General features: G+C 45.3%; 1 protein-coding gene across 1 annotated transcript in view; it reads left to right on the plus strand.

Moving 5' to 3' along the window:
- Positions 1 to 349: 349 nt before the first annotated feature.
- Positions 350 to 19,865, plus strand: part of SNX6 (sorting nexin 6) — a 68,053-nt gene continuing 48,537 nt past the window's right edge. Inside the window, exons 1-3 of the mRNA XM_023227268.2 lie at positions 350 to 442; positions 599 to 646; positions 19,426 to 19,530. Coding sequence (XP_023083036.1) covers positions 401 to 442; positions 599 to 646; positions 19,426 to 19,530 — 195 coding nt within the window. The 5' untranslated portion in view covers positions 350 to 400. The remainder of the gene's footprint in view (positions 443 to 598; positions 647 to 19,425; positions 19,531 to 19,865) is intronic.

Here is a 19,865-nt window from a genome sequence, read left to right on the forward strand (position 1 = left end):
AGCAACTTCCATAGGCAAAATATTATTGTGATTAATTATCGTGTGGCATAATACAAAGACTAGATGATGTATTGTGGCTTCCGGAGGGCGCCTGCTTCGTTTTTTCGCTGGAGCCCTCGCGGCAGGGGAACTGGAGAGATCCCTGCGTGGCCTTCGGCCCTTCCCTGGTCAGAGCCCGCCAGCAGCGAGGTGCTCCCAGCCATGAGGTCTGGGTCTTCAGGATCTCCCGACTTCGGTGCCTTGACCTTGGGCGGAGGGCCCTGTTATCCTTCCTTGCTCACGGACTCGAGCTTTCAGCGCCGGGGACGGGGCGGGACCGCCCTTAGGTCCCGCCCCTCCGCCTCCGCCTCGCCCCGCCCCGCCCCGCTCGCGGGCGCCGGCTCCCTCGGGCAGCAGGGAGATGCGCGCCTGCGCTGGCCCTAGCCTCGGAGCAGCCATGATGGTGGGTGTTCTCCGCGGCGCCGAGCCCCGGGAGCGCGGTGGGGGCGGCGGGCGCGGGGCGGGCGCGGGGACCGCGCCAGCCTGGCACTAATGTCTCCCTTTGTGTCTCCCCCATCCCATCCTTTTCTCCGGCGCGTCGGGCCCGCCGACCCCGCAGGAAGGCCTGGACGACGGCCCGGACTTCCTCTCAGAAGAGGACCGCGGAGTAAGTTCTGCCTCCGTTTCGCTCGCGGAACCCTGCCACCCTCCCTCCCCATTCTGGGTCCACGGGTGTGGTACGGGGAGGGGTCCCTAGCCGCGCCGCACTCCCTCTCCGTAGTCCTCCTTTCGGTTTCCTCGCTGCACCGCGCCCCACCCTCTTGCAGCCCTTCCTCCCTGGGGGCCGCTTGGTTCCGATTCCCGGGGACCCGCGGCCGCTTCCTTGCCCCCCGCCGCTGGTTCGGGCCTTCTGGTGGACCTCCACTCCCACCCAGGGCGGGGTGCAGGTGGGGAAGTGGAAGTGGAGGCGGGAGCTGGAACGCCCCCACCCTCCCTCGCCACTTTTGGGCCATGAAAACCCATTCTCGGACCTTCTGGCGGCACCCTCAATTTTCACCCGGTGTTGACATCTCGGACTTGCTCCCGCCCACCCTTCTCTCTGTCTCTCAAATAGTACAGGTGTAGTCTACATTACCATTTTGCAAAGATTTTTACAGTAGCCGAATCAACTCCTGTCCAGTGCCCTACTAGATTATGCAAAGTGCGGGTAGCCCACGGTATCTTTACTTTTTCTAATATCCAACAAATGCTGTCTTTGGCAGGATTTCCTTGGTGTTTTATTCTCCCTTAGCTTCTTTGAGGTATATTGAAAAATACTATTGATAATTGTATATACTTAAGATATACATTATATTTTAATACACGAATACATTGTGAAATGAGTACCACAATCAACCTAACATATCCATTGCCTCACCTAGTTACCAGTTTTTTTTTTTTTTTTTTGTGAGAACATTTGAGATCTAAGCAAATTTCAAGTCTGTACCCTTTGACCAACATCTACGCCCCCCCCCCCCCAACCCCCCACATACACACCCCGCCAGGCCTTTGATAACCTCCGTTCTACCCTTGGTGTTCTGAGGTTAGTTGCATTCTACTTCAGAAAAAGCCTTCCCGTCTCTGATTCCTCTCTTCCACCCCACTCTCCACTCCCTTTTTTCTTGGCTGAAGAGTGGTTATCTTTATAGTCCCTTGTACAAGTGAGCACTTGGAAAATGTTGATATATGATAATTACCATTCAGCAAGGTTCCATGGTTCCTTCACATTTCACAGCCTGCACTTCAGTTTTCCCTTTTGCTTTTTCTTAGCCGTCTTAATGTGAAAGAGACATCTGTTAGTGCGTATTTGGTAGGTGATAAAATATTGTGGGTTGTTATTGCTGTTTGTAATAACAGATGAGGTAGTTAGTATGAACTGATGACTTTTATAAAGCTTTTATTTACTTATTTGGTTTTATGAGACTACTGTCTCCCTTTGTTGCCCAGGCTGGAGTGCAGTGGCATGGTTATAGCTCACTGCAGCCTTTACCTCCTGGGTTTAAGTGATCCTCCCACCTCAGCCTCCCTAGTAGCTGGGACTACTGGCATGGGCCACCATGCCTAGCTAGGTTTTTGTTTGTTTTTTGAGACAGAGTCTTGCTCTGTCACCCAGACTGGAGTGCAGTGGCACTATCTTGGCTCACCGCAAGCTCCGCCTCCCGGGTTCACGCCATTCTCCTGCCTTTGCCTACCGAGTGTAGCTGGGACTACAGGCGCCCGCCACCACGCCCGGCTAATTATTTGTATTTTTAGTAGAGAAGGGGTTTCACCGTGTTAGCCAGGATGGTCTCGATCCCCTGACCTCGTGATCCGCCCCCCTCAGCCTCCCAAAGTGCTGGGATTAGAGGCGTGAGCCACCGCACCCGGCCTGTTCGTTTATTTTTATAGAGACAGGGTCTCACCATGTTGCCCAGGCCAGTGTCAAACTCCTGGGCTTAAGTGGGCCTCTTGCCTCTGCCTTCCAAAGTGCTGGGATTATAGGCATGAGTCACTGTGCCCAACCGAGCTTTTAAATAGTAAGAAAGATGGAGAAGGTGCTGCATACTTTATAAATTAATTTCTCAGTGTAAACAAAGACATTATTTAGAATTTCAGGTTAAAGCAAAAGCATCATATAGAATTACTAGTTGTTTCTAAGATTTTTAGTTTCGACCAGGCACAATGGCTCACACCTGTAATCCCAGCATTTTGGGAGGCCAAGGCAAGAGGATTGTTTGAGGCAGGAATTCAAGATCAGCCTGAGCAACATAGCAACACCTCAACTCTACCGAAAATTTTTAAGACCGGATATGGTGGCTCAGCCTGTAATCCCAGCACTTTGGAAGGCCAAAGCGAGTGGATCACCTGAGGTCAGGAGTTCGAGACCAGCCTGACCAACATGGTAAAACCCATCTCTACTAAAAATACAAAAATTAGCTGGGCATGGTGGTGCATGTTTGTAATTGCAGTTACTCCGGAGGCTGAGGCAGGAGAATCACTTGAACCTGGGAGGTGGAGGTTGCAGTGAGCCGAGATTGCGCCATTGCACTCCAGCCTGGGCAACAAGAGCAAAACTCCATCTCAAAAAAAAAAAAGAAAAGAAACAACAATTTTATTTTGAACTTAGGCAAGCTTGGTGGTATATGCCTATAGTCCTAGCTATTTGAGAGATTGAGAGCTTAAGAACAGTGAGCTATGGCTTGAGAGGGCCTGGGTGACATAGTGAGATCCTGTCTCTAAAAAAAATTTTTAATGGTATTTTGGATTTTAAAATAGGGGAAACTAGCAGAGTTACTTAATGAAGTGAGAGGAGTTGATTAGACCACAATTAAACTGATTTTTCTAAATATAAAGCATATGACCTTTATATTTAGATAACTTTGTGTCCTATTTTTGGGGTCTACTAGCACAAGCAAACAGAATTCGCTTTCTTGAAGGATCTTACTAATAATGTTCAGTAAAAATAAAAATATTAATTTTTGAGTATGTCGATGATGTGAAAAGTATCTTTTGGTGAATATTTGTGTTCATGGCTTTATGCCTTCAGGAAGATTTGCTCATGGATCTGGAAGCACTTAAGTAATTTGTCCAGAAACTTTTTCTTTTTCTTTTCTTTTTTTTTTTTTTTTTTTGAGACAGAGTCTTGCTCTGTTGCCCGGGCTGGAGTGCAGTGGCGCCATCTCAGCTCCCTGCAAGCTCTGCCTCCCAAGTTCACACCATTCTCCTGCCTTAGCCTCCTGAGTAGCTGGGACTACAGGAGTCCGTGACCATGCCTGGCTAATTTTTTGCGCTTTTTTTTTTTTTTTTTTTTTAAGTAGAGGCGGGGTTTCACCGTGTTAGCTAGGATGGTCTCGATCTCTTGACCTCGTGATCTGCTCGCTCGGCCTCCCAAAGTGCTGGGATTACTGGCGTGAGCCACCGCACCTGGCCCCAGAAACTTTTTCGTGTATTACAAAATTAAAGGGAGAGGAAAACAAAAGAGGACGCCTGACTGAGATGTTCTTATAGAATCCTGTAGATGAAAATTTTAATATGGAAATGGAAAAAAACATGAATTAGAACGCTTTTGGAATGTCAGGATGGATATGTACACTTGCCCAGTTCTTCCTTATTTTTGTCCCATGGAACTGAGTGAATCATAATAATTATATAATTATAGGTGGGCACAGCATAATCATTGTTTCATTATATTTCATCATCCCTCTGTAGCCTTTAGTATCCCCCTTTTTCTAATGAGAAATCTGAACTTCAGAGAAACTAAGTTAGTAGTCTGAGGTCACACAGCAATGAGTGGGAGAGCTGGACTTTTTTTTTTTTTTTGGAGATGGAATCTCCCTCTGTTGCCCAGGCTGGAGTGCAGTGGCCAGATCTCAGCTCACTGCAAGCTCCGCCTCCCGGGTTCACGCCATTCTTCTGCCTCAGCCTCCCGAGTAGCTGGGACTACAGGCGTCCGCCACCTCGCCCGGCTAGTTTTTTGTATTTTTTAGTAGAGACGGGGTTTCACTGGGTTAGCCAGGGTGGTCTCGATCTCCTGACCTCGTGATCCGCCCGTCTCGGCCTCCCAAAGTGCTGGGATTACAGGCTTGAGCCACCGCACCTGGCCTGAGCTGGACTTTAAACCACATTTCTGATATCAGAGCCACTGCACAGGTTTCTCAAAGTGGCCTTGAAATACTTCCTTAGAATTACCTGGGTCGTTTGAAAATCAAAATGAAAGTTTCTGGGTGTCACCTCCTCACTGAATCAGCATCTCCTAGGGTAGGGAATACACAGTATTGAAAACTGTTGGTCACACTTTGATCTCTTCAGCCCCACCTCTACATAAGGACAGATAACTGCATTTTTTTGTTTTTGTTTTTTTTAATTTTTTTGAGACAGGGTCTCGCTCTGTCACCCAGGCTGGAGTGCAGTGGCACGATCTCAGCTCACTGCAGCGTCTGCCTTCAGGTTCAACTAGTTCTCCTGTCTCAGTCTCCTGAGTAGCTGGGACTACAGGCGCATGCTACCACACCTAGCTAATTTTTGTATTTTTAGTAGAGACAGGGTTTTCACCATATTGGTCAGGCGTGTCTTGAACTCCTGACCTCAGGTGATCCACCTGCCTCGGCCTACCAAAGTGCTGGGAGTATAGGTGTAAGCCACTGTGCCCAGCTGATAACTTTTTTTTTTTTTTTAGAGGGAGTTTCACTCCTGTCTCCCAGGCTGTAGTGCAATGGCACAATGTTGGCTCACTGCATCCTCTACCTCCCAGGTGCAGGCGATTCTCCTGCCTCAGTCTCTTGAGTAGCTGGGATTATAGGCACCCACCACCACAGCTGGCTAATTTTTTTTGTTTTTTTTTTAATAGAGACAGGGTTTCACCATGTTGGCCAGGCTGGTCTCGAACTCCTGACCTCAGGTGATCTGCCCGCCTCGGCCTCCCAAAGTGCTGGGACTACAGGCGCGAGCCACTGCGCCCGGACGATAACTGCTTATTTAACAAGTGCCCAAGGAGTTTCTGTTTGTGACTGAAATTTGATTACTGCTGCACAAAGTTATCCTGCTATTTCCTCATTTTAGAAACAGAAATATCTGGCCTGTTTAAATTTCCTTACATTGTGTTTGTCCTGATAGAAATAGATTGCCATAATTAGAACTTTTAGGCATTGCATTTTTAGTTTAGATCATCTTGTTGAGCCTTTTAAGAAAGGGAGTCTTGGCAGGTCACAGTGGCTCACGCCTGTAATCCCAGCACTTTGGAAGGCGGAGGCGGGTGGATCATGAGGTCAGGAGTTCGAGACCAGCCTGACCAACATGGTGAAGCCCTGTCCCTGCCAAAAATACAAAAAATTAGCCGGGCATGGTGGCGGGTAGCTGTAATCCCAGCTACTTGGGAAGCTGAGGCAGGAGAATCACTGGAACCCAGGAGGTGGAGATTGCAGTGAGCTGAGAGCATGCCATTGCACTCCCGCCTGGGCAACAGTGCCAGACTCTGTCTCAAAAAGAAAAGGGCGTCTTGATAGAGAAAAAGCATGAAGTAGGCCGGGCGTGATGGCTCAAGCCTGTAATCCCAGCACTTTGGGAGGCCGAGACGGGCGGATCACGAGGTCAGGAGATCGAGACCATCCTGGCTAACACGGTGAAACCCCGTCTCTACTAAAAACTACAAAAAACTAGCCGGGCGAGGTGGCGGCGCCTGTAGTCCCAGCTACCCGGGAGGCTGAGGCAGGAGAATGGCGTGAACCCGGGAGACAAAGATTGCAGTGAGCTGAGATCCGGCCACAGCACTCCAGCCTGGGTGACAGAGCGAGACTCCGTCTCAAGAAAAAAAAAGAGAGAGAGAGAGAAAAAGCATGAAGTACATATTGATATGAGTTGCAAAGGGGGCAGCACATTCAAAAATAATAACTAGCATTTCATTTAAAGCAGTAAGTAAGCAATTTTTTTTTTTTTTTTTTTTCTGAGACGGAGTCTTGCTCCGTCTTCCAGGCTGGAGTGCAGTGGCGCGATCTTGGCTCACTGCAACCTCTGCCTCCTGGGTTCATGTCATTCTCCTGCCTCAGCCTCCTGAGTAGCTGGGACTACAGGCACCCGCCACCGCGTCCTGCTAATTTTTTGTATTTTTAGTAGAGACAGGGTTTCACCATGTTAGCCAGGATGGCCTTGATCTCCTGACCTCGTGATCTGCCTGCCTCGGCCTCCCAAAGTGCTGGGATTACAGGCTTGAGCCACCACGCTGGCCCTTTTTGTTTTTTCTAGACAGAGTCTTGCTCTGTTGCTAGGCTGGAGTGCAGTGATGCAACCTTGACTCACTGCAACCTCCGCCTCCCAGGTTCAAACTGTTCTGCCTCAGACTCCTGAGTAGCTGGTACTATAGGCACTCGCCACCACGCCCAGCTAATTTTTGTATTTTTAGTAGAGACGAGGTTTCACCATGTTGGCCAGGATGTTCTCTATCTCTTGACCTCATGATCCACCCGCCTTGGCCTCCCAAAGTGCTGGGATTACAGGCGTGAGCCACCACGTCTGGCTACAGGTAAACAAAATTAAAGTCAGTGTTTTTAAATAAATCTTTAAGTAGCCACACATTTTCGTCATGATGTTTCGATTAGAACAGAATCTCAGTGCCCTAAGAAAACCTTGTTTTGGCCAGGCACAGTGTCTTATGCTTGTAATCCCAGCACTTTGGGAGGCGGAGATGGGCAGATCACCTGAGATCAGGAGTTAAAGACCTGCCTGGCCAACATGGTGAAACCCCATCTCTACTAAAAATACAAAAATGAGCCGGGCGTGATGGCTGGTGCCTGTAATTCCAGCTACTTGGGAGGCTGAGACAGGAGAATCACTTGAATCCGGGAGGCAGAGGTTGCAGTGAGCCAAGACCTTACCATTGTACTCCAGCTTGGGCAACAAGAGCGAAACTGTCTCAAAAAAAAGGAAAATACCATTTTGTAAGAAATTTAAAAAACAGACTTCAAGAATACATAGTGTTGAAAAATATTGGCCACATTTTCATCTCTTTAGCCCTACCTCTATATAATAGGTTTTTCTCCCCCAAATAAAGGACAGTAACATATTATTTGGTAAACAAATGAGCCCTTTGAATTGGACACATTTTTTTCTGATGTGCTTGTTAAATAAGAACAGTGCGTGCCAGAGTGATGGCATGATTCTCTTTGCACTTGATTTCAATTCTAAATAATATGTTTATTGTTTTCAAGAATTACTTTAGGTAGAGTAACTACTCATTCTCCTGTACTCCTAGCCTTGTTCCTACCTCTGTATTTCTTATCTTCGTTAATAGCATCACTTTCCAGTTATGCTAGCAAGAAACCTCTGAGTCATATCCTTTATTTTATATCAGAGCAGTCACTGCAGCCAGTTAATTTCACCTTGGAAATGTTGTTTACCCCATCTTTCATGTACATGGTCCCATTTAAACTCCTTGCTACTTCTTACTTAGACTGTAGCAGTACCTATCCTTAGTCTCTGTCTTTAGTCTTTCTACTTTCCAATTCAGTCTTCAAATTACTTATATTACTAAAATGATTAAACCATATAGCACCATTAGTGAAAAGGACTTCCTTGGACCTCAATTTTTTTGGGGGAAAGGTCCAAACTCCTTAGGCTAACAGTAAACTCTGTTCATAACCTTTTCTGACTGGCTTCATTTCTCAATATCCCTTCCCCCACATTCTAGTCTATTCCCCATTGCCCAAGCACCTCTACACTTGACTGTCTGTTTTATACATGCATTTCAGTGTTTTATTTTCCCCTCACCTTTTCTTTCACTTGAAATTCAACTGGAATTTGGCCCAGATGCTTGCATTTTGTTTTGCACCTGCACACTTATTAGCTTAAACACATTCCACATTTATTGATAGTTATTTCACGTAAAAATGTGATATATATTATGTTGGCTGAGGATTAAAAAGGTGAATAAGACAAAGTTCCTGGCCTGAGACCATCACAGTGTAGTGAAGGAGCTAGAGTTACAATCCCTTGAAATAAAGTGTATGAGAGTACAAAGTAAAGTGTTCCAACTTTAGGGGAAAGGGTAGTAGTAAAGACATAATGATAGTTACACACTTACATAGCATTCACTGTATGTCAGGGACTTTCCATATATTAACTCAATTCCCAAATCCCTATGAAATACACCTACTGTTATTCCTATTTGGGAAAGGAAAACTGAGTTGCAGAGACATTAAATAACTTGCCCAAAGTCATACAGCCAGTAGGAGCTGTGGTCAAATAGGCAGTCTAACTCTAGGGCCTGGCTTTTAACCACTGTGCTATTGGTCTGCTTTCCAACAGGGAGGATGGCATGTGTTGGTAATTTGGTTCCTCCTAGAGCACCTGTTCTTACTGGAGTAGAGGTTGCAAAGGTACATGAGGCTAGTATGGACAGAGTATAAAGTGCATAGTGAAAGACTCCAGGCAGTGGGAAGTACTGAGGGATTTTAAGCTAGGAAAGACATGCCCAGGCCGGGTACAGTGGCTCATGCCTGTAATTCCAGCACTTTGGGAGGCCGAGGTGGGCAGATCACCTGAGGTAAGGAGTTCGATACCAGCCTGGCCAACGTGACGAAACCCCATCTATACTAAAAATACAAAAAAAAATTAGCCAGGTGTGGTGGTGGGTGCCTGTAATCCCAGCTACTAGGGAAACTGAGGTAGGAGAATTGCTTGAACCCAGGAGGCAGAGGCAGCAGTGAGCCAAGATCACGCCACTACACTCCAGCCTGGGCGACAGGAGCAAAACTCCATCTCAAAAAAAAAAAAAAGGGAAAGACATTTCCAGGTGAAAATATCATTGTAGATTATTCTAATATAGAGGCTAGATTGATGCTTCCTTTCAGAAAGCAAAGAAACCAGGTAACAGGCTAATGCAACAGTCCAGATGAGAAATGACAAAGGTAGAACTAAGGCAGTGGAAGAGGGATGAAGGAAGGAATGTAGTAAAGAGATATTTAGGAGATAGAATTGACAGGACGTAGTGACTGAATAAGTGTACATGGGCTGGGCAAGGGAGAAGGAGAAAATAGGAAGGAAGACCAGGATTAGAGGTTAGGTCATAAGTCTAGTTCCAGGTATGTTGGATTTAAAGTGCCTGTGAGGCATCTAACCTGCCCCTGCCAAACTAGAATGTAAGATCTGTAAGGTTGAGGATTGTGTCTCTTCACTGCTGTCTCCTTAACATGTAGGACAGTGCTTGATACATTGAGGGCAGTGAGTTGTTTAATAAGCAAATACATCCAGGTGGCTATGTCTAGTTGGTAACTTGAAATTAAATTGGGAACTTAGAATAAAAGGTCTGAATTGGAGATGTAATTACTTAGGAATTATTAGTTGAGAATGGCTGATATTTCCAACATTAGATAGCACCCAAGGGAAACCAGCATTGAAGGACTAGAGCAAAGATGATTGCTTAATGGGGCTGAGAGGGGTAGGAGCCGAATCAGAGGAGACTTCAAAAGTTGAGAGAAGCTGGCTTAGTGGCTCATGCCTATAATCCCAGCACTCTGAGAGGCTGAGGCAAGAGGATCACTTGAGCCCAGGAGTTTGAAACCAGTCTAGGGTATGTAGAAAGATCCTGTCTCTACAAAAACTAAAAATTAGCAGGGTGTGGTCACACATGCATTTGGTCCTAGCTAGCTACTTGGGAGGCTGAGGAGGGAAGATTGCTTGATCACAGGAGTTCAAGGCTGTAGTGTGCTAAGATTGTACCACTGTACTCCAGCCTGGGCGACAGAGTGAGATGCCCGTCACCAATTTTTTTTTTTTTTGAGGGAGAGTCCCACTTTTATCACCCAGGTTGGAGTACAGTGGCACTATCTTGACTCACTGCAACTTCTGCCTTCTGGATTCAAGCAGCTTCTGTGTCTCAGCCTCCTGAGTAGCTGGGATTATAGGCATGTACCACCATGCCCAGCTAATTTTTGTATTTTTAGTAGACACAGGGTTTCACCTTGTTGCCCAGGCTGGTCTCAAACTCCTGGCCTCAAGTGATCCTCCTGCCTCAGCCTCCCAAAGTGCTAAGATTACAGGCGTAAGCCACCACGCCCGGCCCCATCTCCAGTTTTAAAAATAATGATTTTTTAAAAGTTGAGATAATTTTAAGAAAGGAGTGGTCAGAATGATACCAACGCAGAATACTGCAGAGAGGCCAAGCAGACTGAAAAATATCATTGGTTTGGAAATTAGGTACTCATGTAAAGAATTTTGTTCTTGTTTTTGTTTTTCGACATGGTCTTGCTCTGTTGCTTAGGCTGGCGTGCAGTGACACCATCACAGCTCACTGCAGCCTTGACCTCCTGGGCCTCAAGTGATCCTCCCACCTCAGCTTCCCAAGTAGCTGGGACTACAGGCGTGTGCCACAATGACCAGCTGTGAGGCAAAATTTATTTGTAAAAAGGTTTGTTGGTGGGCCTGAGAGAATAAACAGCTGCTGGCATTTATTTCTCTGGGCTGGAGGAGGCAAGTTCACTTGTTGAGGGTGGGGTGTAATGTGGTAGTAAAAGTTGGAATTGTTGCTGCAGGGAATCAAAAGAGGAGCTGAGCGAAGTTGCACAGGACTGGACTGCTGAGTAGTTTTAAGAGAGCATTTGCAATTTGGAGACCGTTAATTTGAAATGGAACAGTACAAACAATGGTGACTTTTCTGTAGCCATACTCAGCAGCCCAAATGTAAAAAGTTGAAGATTATATTGATCTTGAGGCCAGGTGGCTCATGCCTGTAATCCCAGCATTTGGGAGGCTAAGGTGGGAGGATCGCTTGAGCCCAGGAGTTCAAACCTAGCTTGGGCAGCATAGTGAGACCTCGTCTCTATAAAAAAAATAAATAAATAAAAGATAAGTAGATCCTGAGTATGGGAATTTGTAAGCCAGGTATGGTAAAAGAACAGTGAGAGTTGAAGGGACCAGCAGGAAAGGTATTGGAATGGCATTTGTGGAGTGGATTGGAAAAGGAGTGAAGCAGAGGGAGTGCTGACAGACTGGAAATAAATGGAAAGGTCACAGGACTGGAGGTGTTGATGAGGTTACATTGTACATGTGGTAAAAGTGGTGGGGAGAAAGCAGGAAGCAGTTAATTTTATATTACATAGGTTGATTGTCTTTCTCATTGCAAATAGATTTCTTGAAGGCAGGGCTTTTTGCTCACTTTAAATTTTCCGCAATACCTGGAACAGTTGTTTGCGTATAAGCGCTGAAAAAAAAAGTTTGTTAAATAACCGCATATTACTGTATTGCCTAGAGAGTCAAGTGTTTATATTTATTCTATCTATCTATCTATTTTTGAGACAGAGTTGTGTTCTGTCACCGAGGCTGGAGTACGGTGGCGTGATATCAGCTGACTGCAACCTCCACCTCCTGGGTTCAAGTGATCCTTCTGCCTCAGCCTCCTGAGTATCAGGGACTATAGGCATGCACCACTGCACCCAGCTAATTTTTGTATTTTTAGTAGAGATGGGGTTTCACCATGTTGGCCAGGCTGGTCTTGGACTCCTAACTTTGTGATCCACCCACCTTGGCCTCCCAAAGTGTTGGAATTACAGGCATGAACCCACTGCACCCGGCCAATCAAATTCACTTCTATCATGGAGTTTTTAATTGATTGTACTGTAATTACCTGAAAGTAGTTTTGCAGCCCAGTTGTGGTTACCACCTTTCTTTCCTCTTCCCTCCCTTACATTCCACAAATATTTGTTGAGAACTTCCACTGGGAATATAGCAATGAACAAAATAAATAAAAACCTATGTCTTCATGGAGCTGAATTACAGTCATGAAAATACATTTTTAAAAAGTAAAGTATATTAGGTTTTGAATACGCATTATGAAGAAAAATGAGGGAGGAGTAAGGATTTTTGGGCTGGAAGGGAGGATGGTTTGAGCCACACTTTTACATAGGGTGCCTAGGAAATGCCTTCCTGAGGAAGACTTAAGGACTTGAAGAAAGTGAGCTGTGCAGATAGATATCTGGGGAGCAGAGTGTTCCAGGCAGAGGGAACCAGCAGGTGCAAAGACTCCCTGAGACGGCAGCATGTTTATGTGTTCAAAAAACAAGGAGGGCCGGGTGCAGTGCCTCATGCCTGTAATCCTAGCACTTGAGAGGTCAAGGTGGGTGGATCACCTGAGGTTGGGAGTTCGAGACCAGCCTGGCCAACATGGTGAAACCTTGTCTCTACTAAAAATACAAAAATTAGCTGGGCGTGGTGGCACATGTCTATAATTCCAGCTACTAGGGAGGCTGAGGCAGGAAAATCACTTGAACCAGAGAGGTAGAGGTTGCAGTGAGCCAATATCGTACTACTGTACTCCAGCCTTGGTGACACAGCAAGACTCCATCCCCCCCAAAAAAAGGAGGCTATATGGCAGGACTATAGTGAGCCAGAGGAGTGGTAAATAAGATGGTATCAGATGGAGATTTTATAGTGCCTGGTAGGCCACTGTAAGGTATTCAGCTTTTCTTCAAACAGAAACTCCTTAGATTTTGAGCAGAGAAATGATTTCTAGTTTAATGATATCATAGTGGTGACCCTGTAGGGAATAAATTTATGAGGGGCAAGGGCTGAAGTAAGATCAGTTTGGATACTATTGTAAGAGTCAAAGTTATTTTCTTTCTTTTCTTCCTTCCTCTTTGCCCCATCCCATCCACTCATCCGTCTCTCTACATTTTTTTTCTGTCAAAATATGAACAACTGACTTTTTAGGGATGTTCTAAGCTAGATACTTCATAGTACACTAGTCAGTATAATAACTAGTAGTGAATGTCTTCCTAAGTCTTTTTTTTTTGAGACAAGAGTCTTGCTCTGTCCCCCAGGCTGGAGTGCAGTGGCTCAATCTCAGCTCACTGCAAGCTCTGCCTCTTGGGTTCAAGCTATTCTCTTGCTTCAGCCTCCCAGGTTCCTGGGACTATAGGTGCCTGCCACTATGCCTGGCTCATTTTTTGCATTTTTAGTAGAGACGGGGTTTCACTGCTTTAGCCAGGATGGTCTTGATCTCCTGACCTCGTGATCTACCCGCCTTGGCCTCCCAAAGTGCTGGGATTACAGGTGTGAGCTACTGTGCCCGGCCCAAGTCTTTTTTTTTTGAGACAGGGTCTCACTCCGTCACCCAGGCTGGAGTGCAGTGGGACAATCACAACCCACTGCAGCCTCAGCCTCCTGAGTAGCTGGGACTACAGATGTGCACCATTACACCCAGCTAATGTAAAAATTTTTTGTGTAGACAAGGTGACACTGTGTTGCCCATGCTGGTCTCGAACTCCTGGCCACGAGTGGTCCTTCTGCCTTGGCCTCCCAACGTACTGGGATTACAGGCATAAGCTTCCGTGCCTAGCCTTTTACTAAGTAATTATATATGGAACAACAGGTCAAGGTCTTTAAATTGTTTTTCTAATGATACTACATTTATGTTACTTAATCCTTATTTTTTTTGTCATAATCTTTCTCTTGACCAGTGACACAAATGTTTAACCTAGTCAGCCTCTGACAGAAGACAGTCCAATGTTTATTGTCCCAGAAAAAGATTAAGCCATTGAATGTAATCTAATTAGACATTTCTTCCAACTGAACTCACTAGTTGCAGAAAGTTGATTAAATTTTTTTTTACCTGAGACGTCGTGCTCTCTCAACCAGGCTGGAGTGCAGTGGTGCGATCTCAGCTCACTGCAACCTCCGCCTCCCAGATTCAAGCAATTCTCCTGCCTCAGACTCCTGAGTAGCTGGGATTATAGGTGCCCACCACCACACCTGGCTAATTTTTTTTTTCTTTTTTGTATTTTTAGTAGAAACAAGGTTTCACCATGTTGGCCAGGCCAGTCTCAAATTCCTAACCTTGCGATCCTCCTGCTTCGGCCTCCCAAAGTGCTGGGATGACAGGCTTGAGCCACCGCACCCAGCCAATTAAATTTTTATGAAACACAAAATTTTTAAAATTTTTATGAAGCACAAGTTGTTCACTTGACTCCTGTCCTTAATAAAGCCCTCTAAATGATTGACTTTTTGCTAAATGAGAAGAAAATCTGCCTAGACGATTTGTGTACATTTTATGTAATAAACACTAAATCTCACACCTGTAATCCCACCCTTGGCTAATTTTTGTTTTTGCTAACTGTTTTTGGGTTTTTTTTTTTAGAGACAGGGTTTTGCCATGTTGCCTAGATTTGTCTTGAACTCCTGAGCTCAAGTGATCCAATCTTCTCAGCCTCCCAAAGTGTTAAGATTACAGGTGTGAGCTGCCACACACAGCCAGATTCTGTTTTTTTTTTTTTTTTTTTGAGATGGAGTCTCACTCTGTCGCCCAGGCTGGAGTGCAGTGGTGCCATCTTGGCTCACTGCAGCTTCCACATCCCACGTTCAAGTAGTTTGCTGCCTCAGCCTCCCGAGTAGCTGGGATTACAGGTGCCTGCCACCAGGCCCAGCTAATTTTTGTATTTTTAGTGAGAGGCGGAGTTTCACCATCTTGGCCACGTTGGTCTTGAACTCCTGACCTCGTGATCCACCTGCCTCAGCCTCCTAGAGTGCTGGTATTGCAGGCATGAGCCACCACACTCGGCCCCAGATTCTGTATTTTTAACAAGCAACCAGGTTGATTTTTATTAAGTGTGTTTTGGAAATGCCAGACTAAGCAGTGAAACGTAAGAAGTGAAGAAATGCCACAGTTATTATTCTAAAACCTGTATGATAAATGAACTAGTTTTCTGTGGCTGTTGTAACAAGTTGCCACAAACTTGATGGCTTAAAACTACATAAATTGGCCGGGTGCGGTGGCTCAAGCCTATAATCCCAGCACTTTGGGAGGCCGAGACGGGCGGATCACGAGGTCAGGAGATCGAGACCATCCTGGCTAACACGGTGAAACCCCGACTGTACTAAAAAATACAAAAAACTAGCCGGGCGAGGTGGCGGGCACCTGTAGTCCCAGCTGCTCGGGAGGCTGAGGCAGGAGAATGGCGTGAACCTGGGAGGCGGAGCTTGCAGTGAGCTGAGATCCGGCCACTGCACTCCAGCCTGGGCGACAGAGCAAGACTCCGTCTCAAAAAAAAAAAACTACATAAATTTAGGCCGGGTGCAGTGGCTCACGCCTGTAATCCCAGCACTTTGGGAGGCCGAGGCGGGCAGATCACAAGGTCAGGAGATTGAGACCATCCTGGCTAACACAGTGAAACCCTGTCTCTACTAAAAATACGAAAAATTAGCTGGGCGTAGTGACGGGCGCCCGTAGTCCCAGCTACTCTGGGGGCTGAGGCAGGAGAATGGCGTGAACCCGGGAGGCAGAGCTTGTAGTGAGCGGAGATCACGCCACTGCACTCCAACCTGGGCGGCAGAGCGAAACTCTGTCTCAAAAAAAGACAAAAAAAAACTACTTAAATTTACTCTCTCACAGTTCTGAAGGGCAGAAGTCAGAAATCAGTATCACTGAGCTGACGTCAGGATGTCAAGCTGGCAGGGCCAGCTCTCCCTCCAGAGGCTCGAGGGAAGGATTCCCTGCTTCCTCCAGCTTTCAGTGGCTACCAGCAGCAGCAGTCCTTGGTTTGTGGCTGCAGTACTCTAATCTGCCTCCATGGTCACATGACCTCCTCATTAGTTATTGGAGTATTTTTTTCTCTGTCAAATGTTTTTTTTTGATACTGAGTCTCACTCTTGCCCAGGCTGGAGTGCAGTGGCCTCATCTCGACTCACTGCCAGCTCCGCCTTCCAGGTTCACACCATTCTCCTGCCTCACCCTCCTGAGTAGCTGGGATTATCGGCATGCGCCACCACACCCAGCTAATTTTGTATTTTTACTAGAGATGTGGCTTCTCCACATTGGTCAGGCTGGTCTCGAGCTCCTGACCTCAGGTAATCCACCTGCCTCGGCCTCCCGAAGTGCTGGGATTACAGGCGTGAGCCACCAGCAGCACCTGGCCTCTGCCTTTTGTATATAGATAACGTGCTGGCTCGGCATTGTGGCTCACTCCTGTAGTCCCAGCACTTTGGGAGGCTGAGGCGGGTGGATCACCTGAGGTCAGGAGTTGAAGACCAGCCTGGCTAACATGGCAAAACCCTATCTCTACTAAAAATACAAAAAGTTAGCTGGGCCTGGTTGTACATGCCTGTAGTCCTAGCTACTCGGGAGGTTGAGGCAGGAGAATCACTTGAACATGGGAGGTGGAGGTTTTAGTGAGCCAAGATGGGGCCACTGCATTCCAACCTGAGGGAACAAAGTGAGACTCCATCTCAAAAAATAACATGTGATTGATTACCTTTAAGGCCTACCTAGATAATCCAGGATAATCTCAAAATCCATAATTGAATGACATCTGCAAAGTCCTAGTCCTTTATTGACATACAAGGTAACATTTACAGCTCCCAGGAATTTGGATGTAGATACCTCCTAGGGAGCTACCACAGTAAACATCTTAAAAGTGGCCTGGCCTGGCCTGGCTCAGTGGCTCACACCTGTAATCCCAGCACTTGGGGAGGCCAAGGTGAAAGGGTTACCTGAGCTCAGGAGTTTAAGACCAGCCTGAGTGACATAGCGAGACCCTGTCTCTATTTAAAACAAAAAAACAGAAAGAAAAGGCCTGAAGGCGATTAAAGAAAAAAAGGAGGCCAGGCGCAGTGGCTCACACCTGTAATCCCAGCACTTTGGGAGGCCGAGGTGGGTGGATCACGAGGTCAGAAGATCAAGACCATCCTGGCTAACACGGTGAAACCCTGTCTCTACTAAAAAAAATACAAAAAATGAGCCAGGCGTGGTGGCAGGCACCTGTAGTCCCAGCTACTCAGGAGACTGAGGCAGAAGAATGTTGTGAACCCGGAAGGCGGAGCTTGCAGTGAGCCAAGATTGCACCACTGCACTCCAGCCTGGGCGACAGAGCGAAACTCTATCTCCAAAAGAAAAAAAAAGGAAACAGGGAAACAGATTTTTTTTTTTTTTTTTTTTTTTTGAGACGGAGTCTCACTCTTGTCACCAGGCTGGAGTGCAGTGGCGTGATCTCCACTTTGTGCAACCTCTGCCTCCCAAGTAGCTGGGACTACAGGTGCGCGCCTCCATGTCCAGCTAATTTTGGTATTTTTAGTAGAGATGGGGTTTCACCATGTTGGCCAGGATGGTCTCAATCTCTTGACCTCATGATACACCTGCCTCAGCCTCCCAAAGTGCTGGGATTATAGGTGTGAGCCACTGCACCTGGTGTCCCCCCCCCCTTTTTTTTTTTTGAGACAGGGTTTGGCTCTGTTGCCCAGGCTGGAGTGCAGTGGTGTGATCTCAGCTCACTGCAACCTCCTTCTTGGGCTCAAGCCATTCCCCACACCTCAGCCTCCCAAGTAGCTGGGACTACAGGTGTGCAACATGTGCCAGGCTAATTTTTGTATTTTTTGTAGAGATGGGGCTTTTCTGTGTTGGCCAGGCTAGTCTCAGATTCCTGAGCTCAAGCAATTTGAATACCAAGGTGGGCGGATCACTTGAGGTCAGGAGTTCAAGACCAGCCTGGTCAACATGGCAAAACCCCGTCTCTACCAGAAACTACAAAAAATAGCTGGATGTGGGGGTGCACACCTATAATCCCAGCTTCTTAGGAGGCTGAGGTGGGAGCATCACTTGAACCCGGGAGGGAGAGGTTGTAGTGAACAGAGATCACCACTGTACTCCAACCTGGGTAACAGAGTGAGACCCTGTCTCAAAAACAAAAAATAAAATTTATATATACACATATATATATTTGAAATCATTGAGTAAACAATTTTGCATTTGCATTCAGCATTTTTTTCATTTACCATATAATTAAAATTTGAGATACTGATGACCAGGTGAGATTCTTTAAGTCCTCGGTTTTACAACTAGAGTACTGTCTTTGAAACAGTCTATTTCATGTCTTTGCAGCTGGCTAAGACTTATCTTTTAGTGTTTTGAGTCTTTCCTAAGTCTCAAAATTACCCAAACAAATTACAGTATTTATTGTTTAAAGAGTAAGAAAAACATGAAGTTTAAAAATTTTAAATAAGAAGAGTCTTCTTATAGATGAGAAAGTGGAAGTACTAAATAGGGAATATATTCATTTCTTCAAATGTAGCTTATGGAGTTACTTATTGAGTACTTACTGTATGTTAGTATTTTTCTTAGCACTTCCTCTACATTAATGTATTTAATTATATTTGATAGTTTCATTGTATATTCCTGAATATAAAGAGGTGGGAGTTAAACCTGTTGCTTGATAGTCTTTTTATTATTTTTCTTGTGCTTCAAGACAGACACATTCCTTAATTTTAGAGTGCTTGAACGTAGATGGACCACTTTCTTGGAAAATAGGTTTTTTGGTTTTTTTTTTGAGACAGGTGTTTTTTTTTGTTTGTTTTGTTTTGTTTTGTTTTTTGTTTTTTGAGACGGTTTTGCTCTGTTATCCAGGCTGAAGTGCAGTGGCATGGTTACTGCTCACATCTCCTGCCTCAGCCTCCCGTGTAGTGAGACTACAGGTGTGTGCCACCATATTTGGTTATTTTCTTTCTTTCTTTTTTTTTTTTTTCAATTTTTGTAGAGACAAGGTCTTGTTATGTTTCCCGGGGTGGTCTTGAATTCCTGGGCTCAGTCAGTCCTCCTGCCTCAGCCTCCTAAAGTGCTGGGATTACAGACGTGAGCCATCACATCTGACTGAAAAGAGTTTTCTTTTTGAATTAAACTGTAACTAAACTAATTAATCATGATTAGCTCGGTGACTTAAGTAAAGCAAAATATAGTTGAATACTATAAAATGAAAATTCTAGAATTGAATACTACAGCATTAAGGTAATGGCATTGCCCAAAGCAGCTGCTTCAAAATGTATATAATATGTATGTTATATGGACATGAGTACCTCTTTAGACTTAATCTTTTGTTATTTTTGTTTTGTTTTTGCATTGTCTGAGAAAAAAATTATATAAAAGCACATGATTTTCATAAAGATACTGGTTTCTTCTTCCAGCTTAAAGCAATAAATGTAGATCTTCAAAGTGATGCTGCGCTGCAGGTGGACATTTCTGATGCTCTTAGTGAGCGGGATAAAGTAAAATTCACTGTTCACACAAAGGTAAATGTGATTTTGTACTTTCTATTATTTTAGCCATTTGTTATACTACATATGTGATATGTTGACCGGTACTTGGATTTTAAACATAATTGGAAAGAGACTATTTTAACAAAAATAGGTGTAGGAAAATGTACTTTTTTTAGATTAATATTCTGAGAATCAGAACCTAGACAGAGGGCAAATTTAATTTTTTTCCAAATTTTTATTAGTGTCTTTTATCATTCTTGTTACTTTCAATTTCGTTGTTCTTTCTGTCAAATTACTGTCTTACAAATGATTATTATTACTATTTTTTTTGAGATGGAGTCTCTTTCGTCCAGGCTGGAGTGCAGTGG

Source organism: Piliocolobus tephrosceles, chromosome 6, assembly GCF_002776525.5.
Source record: "Piliocolobus tephrosceles isolate RC106 chromosome 6, ASM277652v3, whole genome shotgun sequence".
Taxonomy (NCBI): domain Eukaryota; kingdom Metazoa; phylum Chordata; class Mammalia; order Primates; family Cercopithecidae; genus Piliocolobus; species Piliocolobus tephrosceles.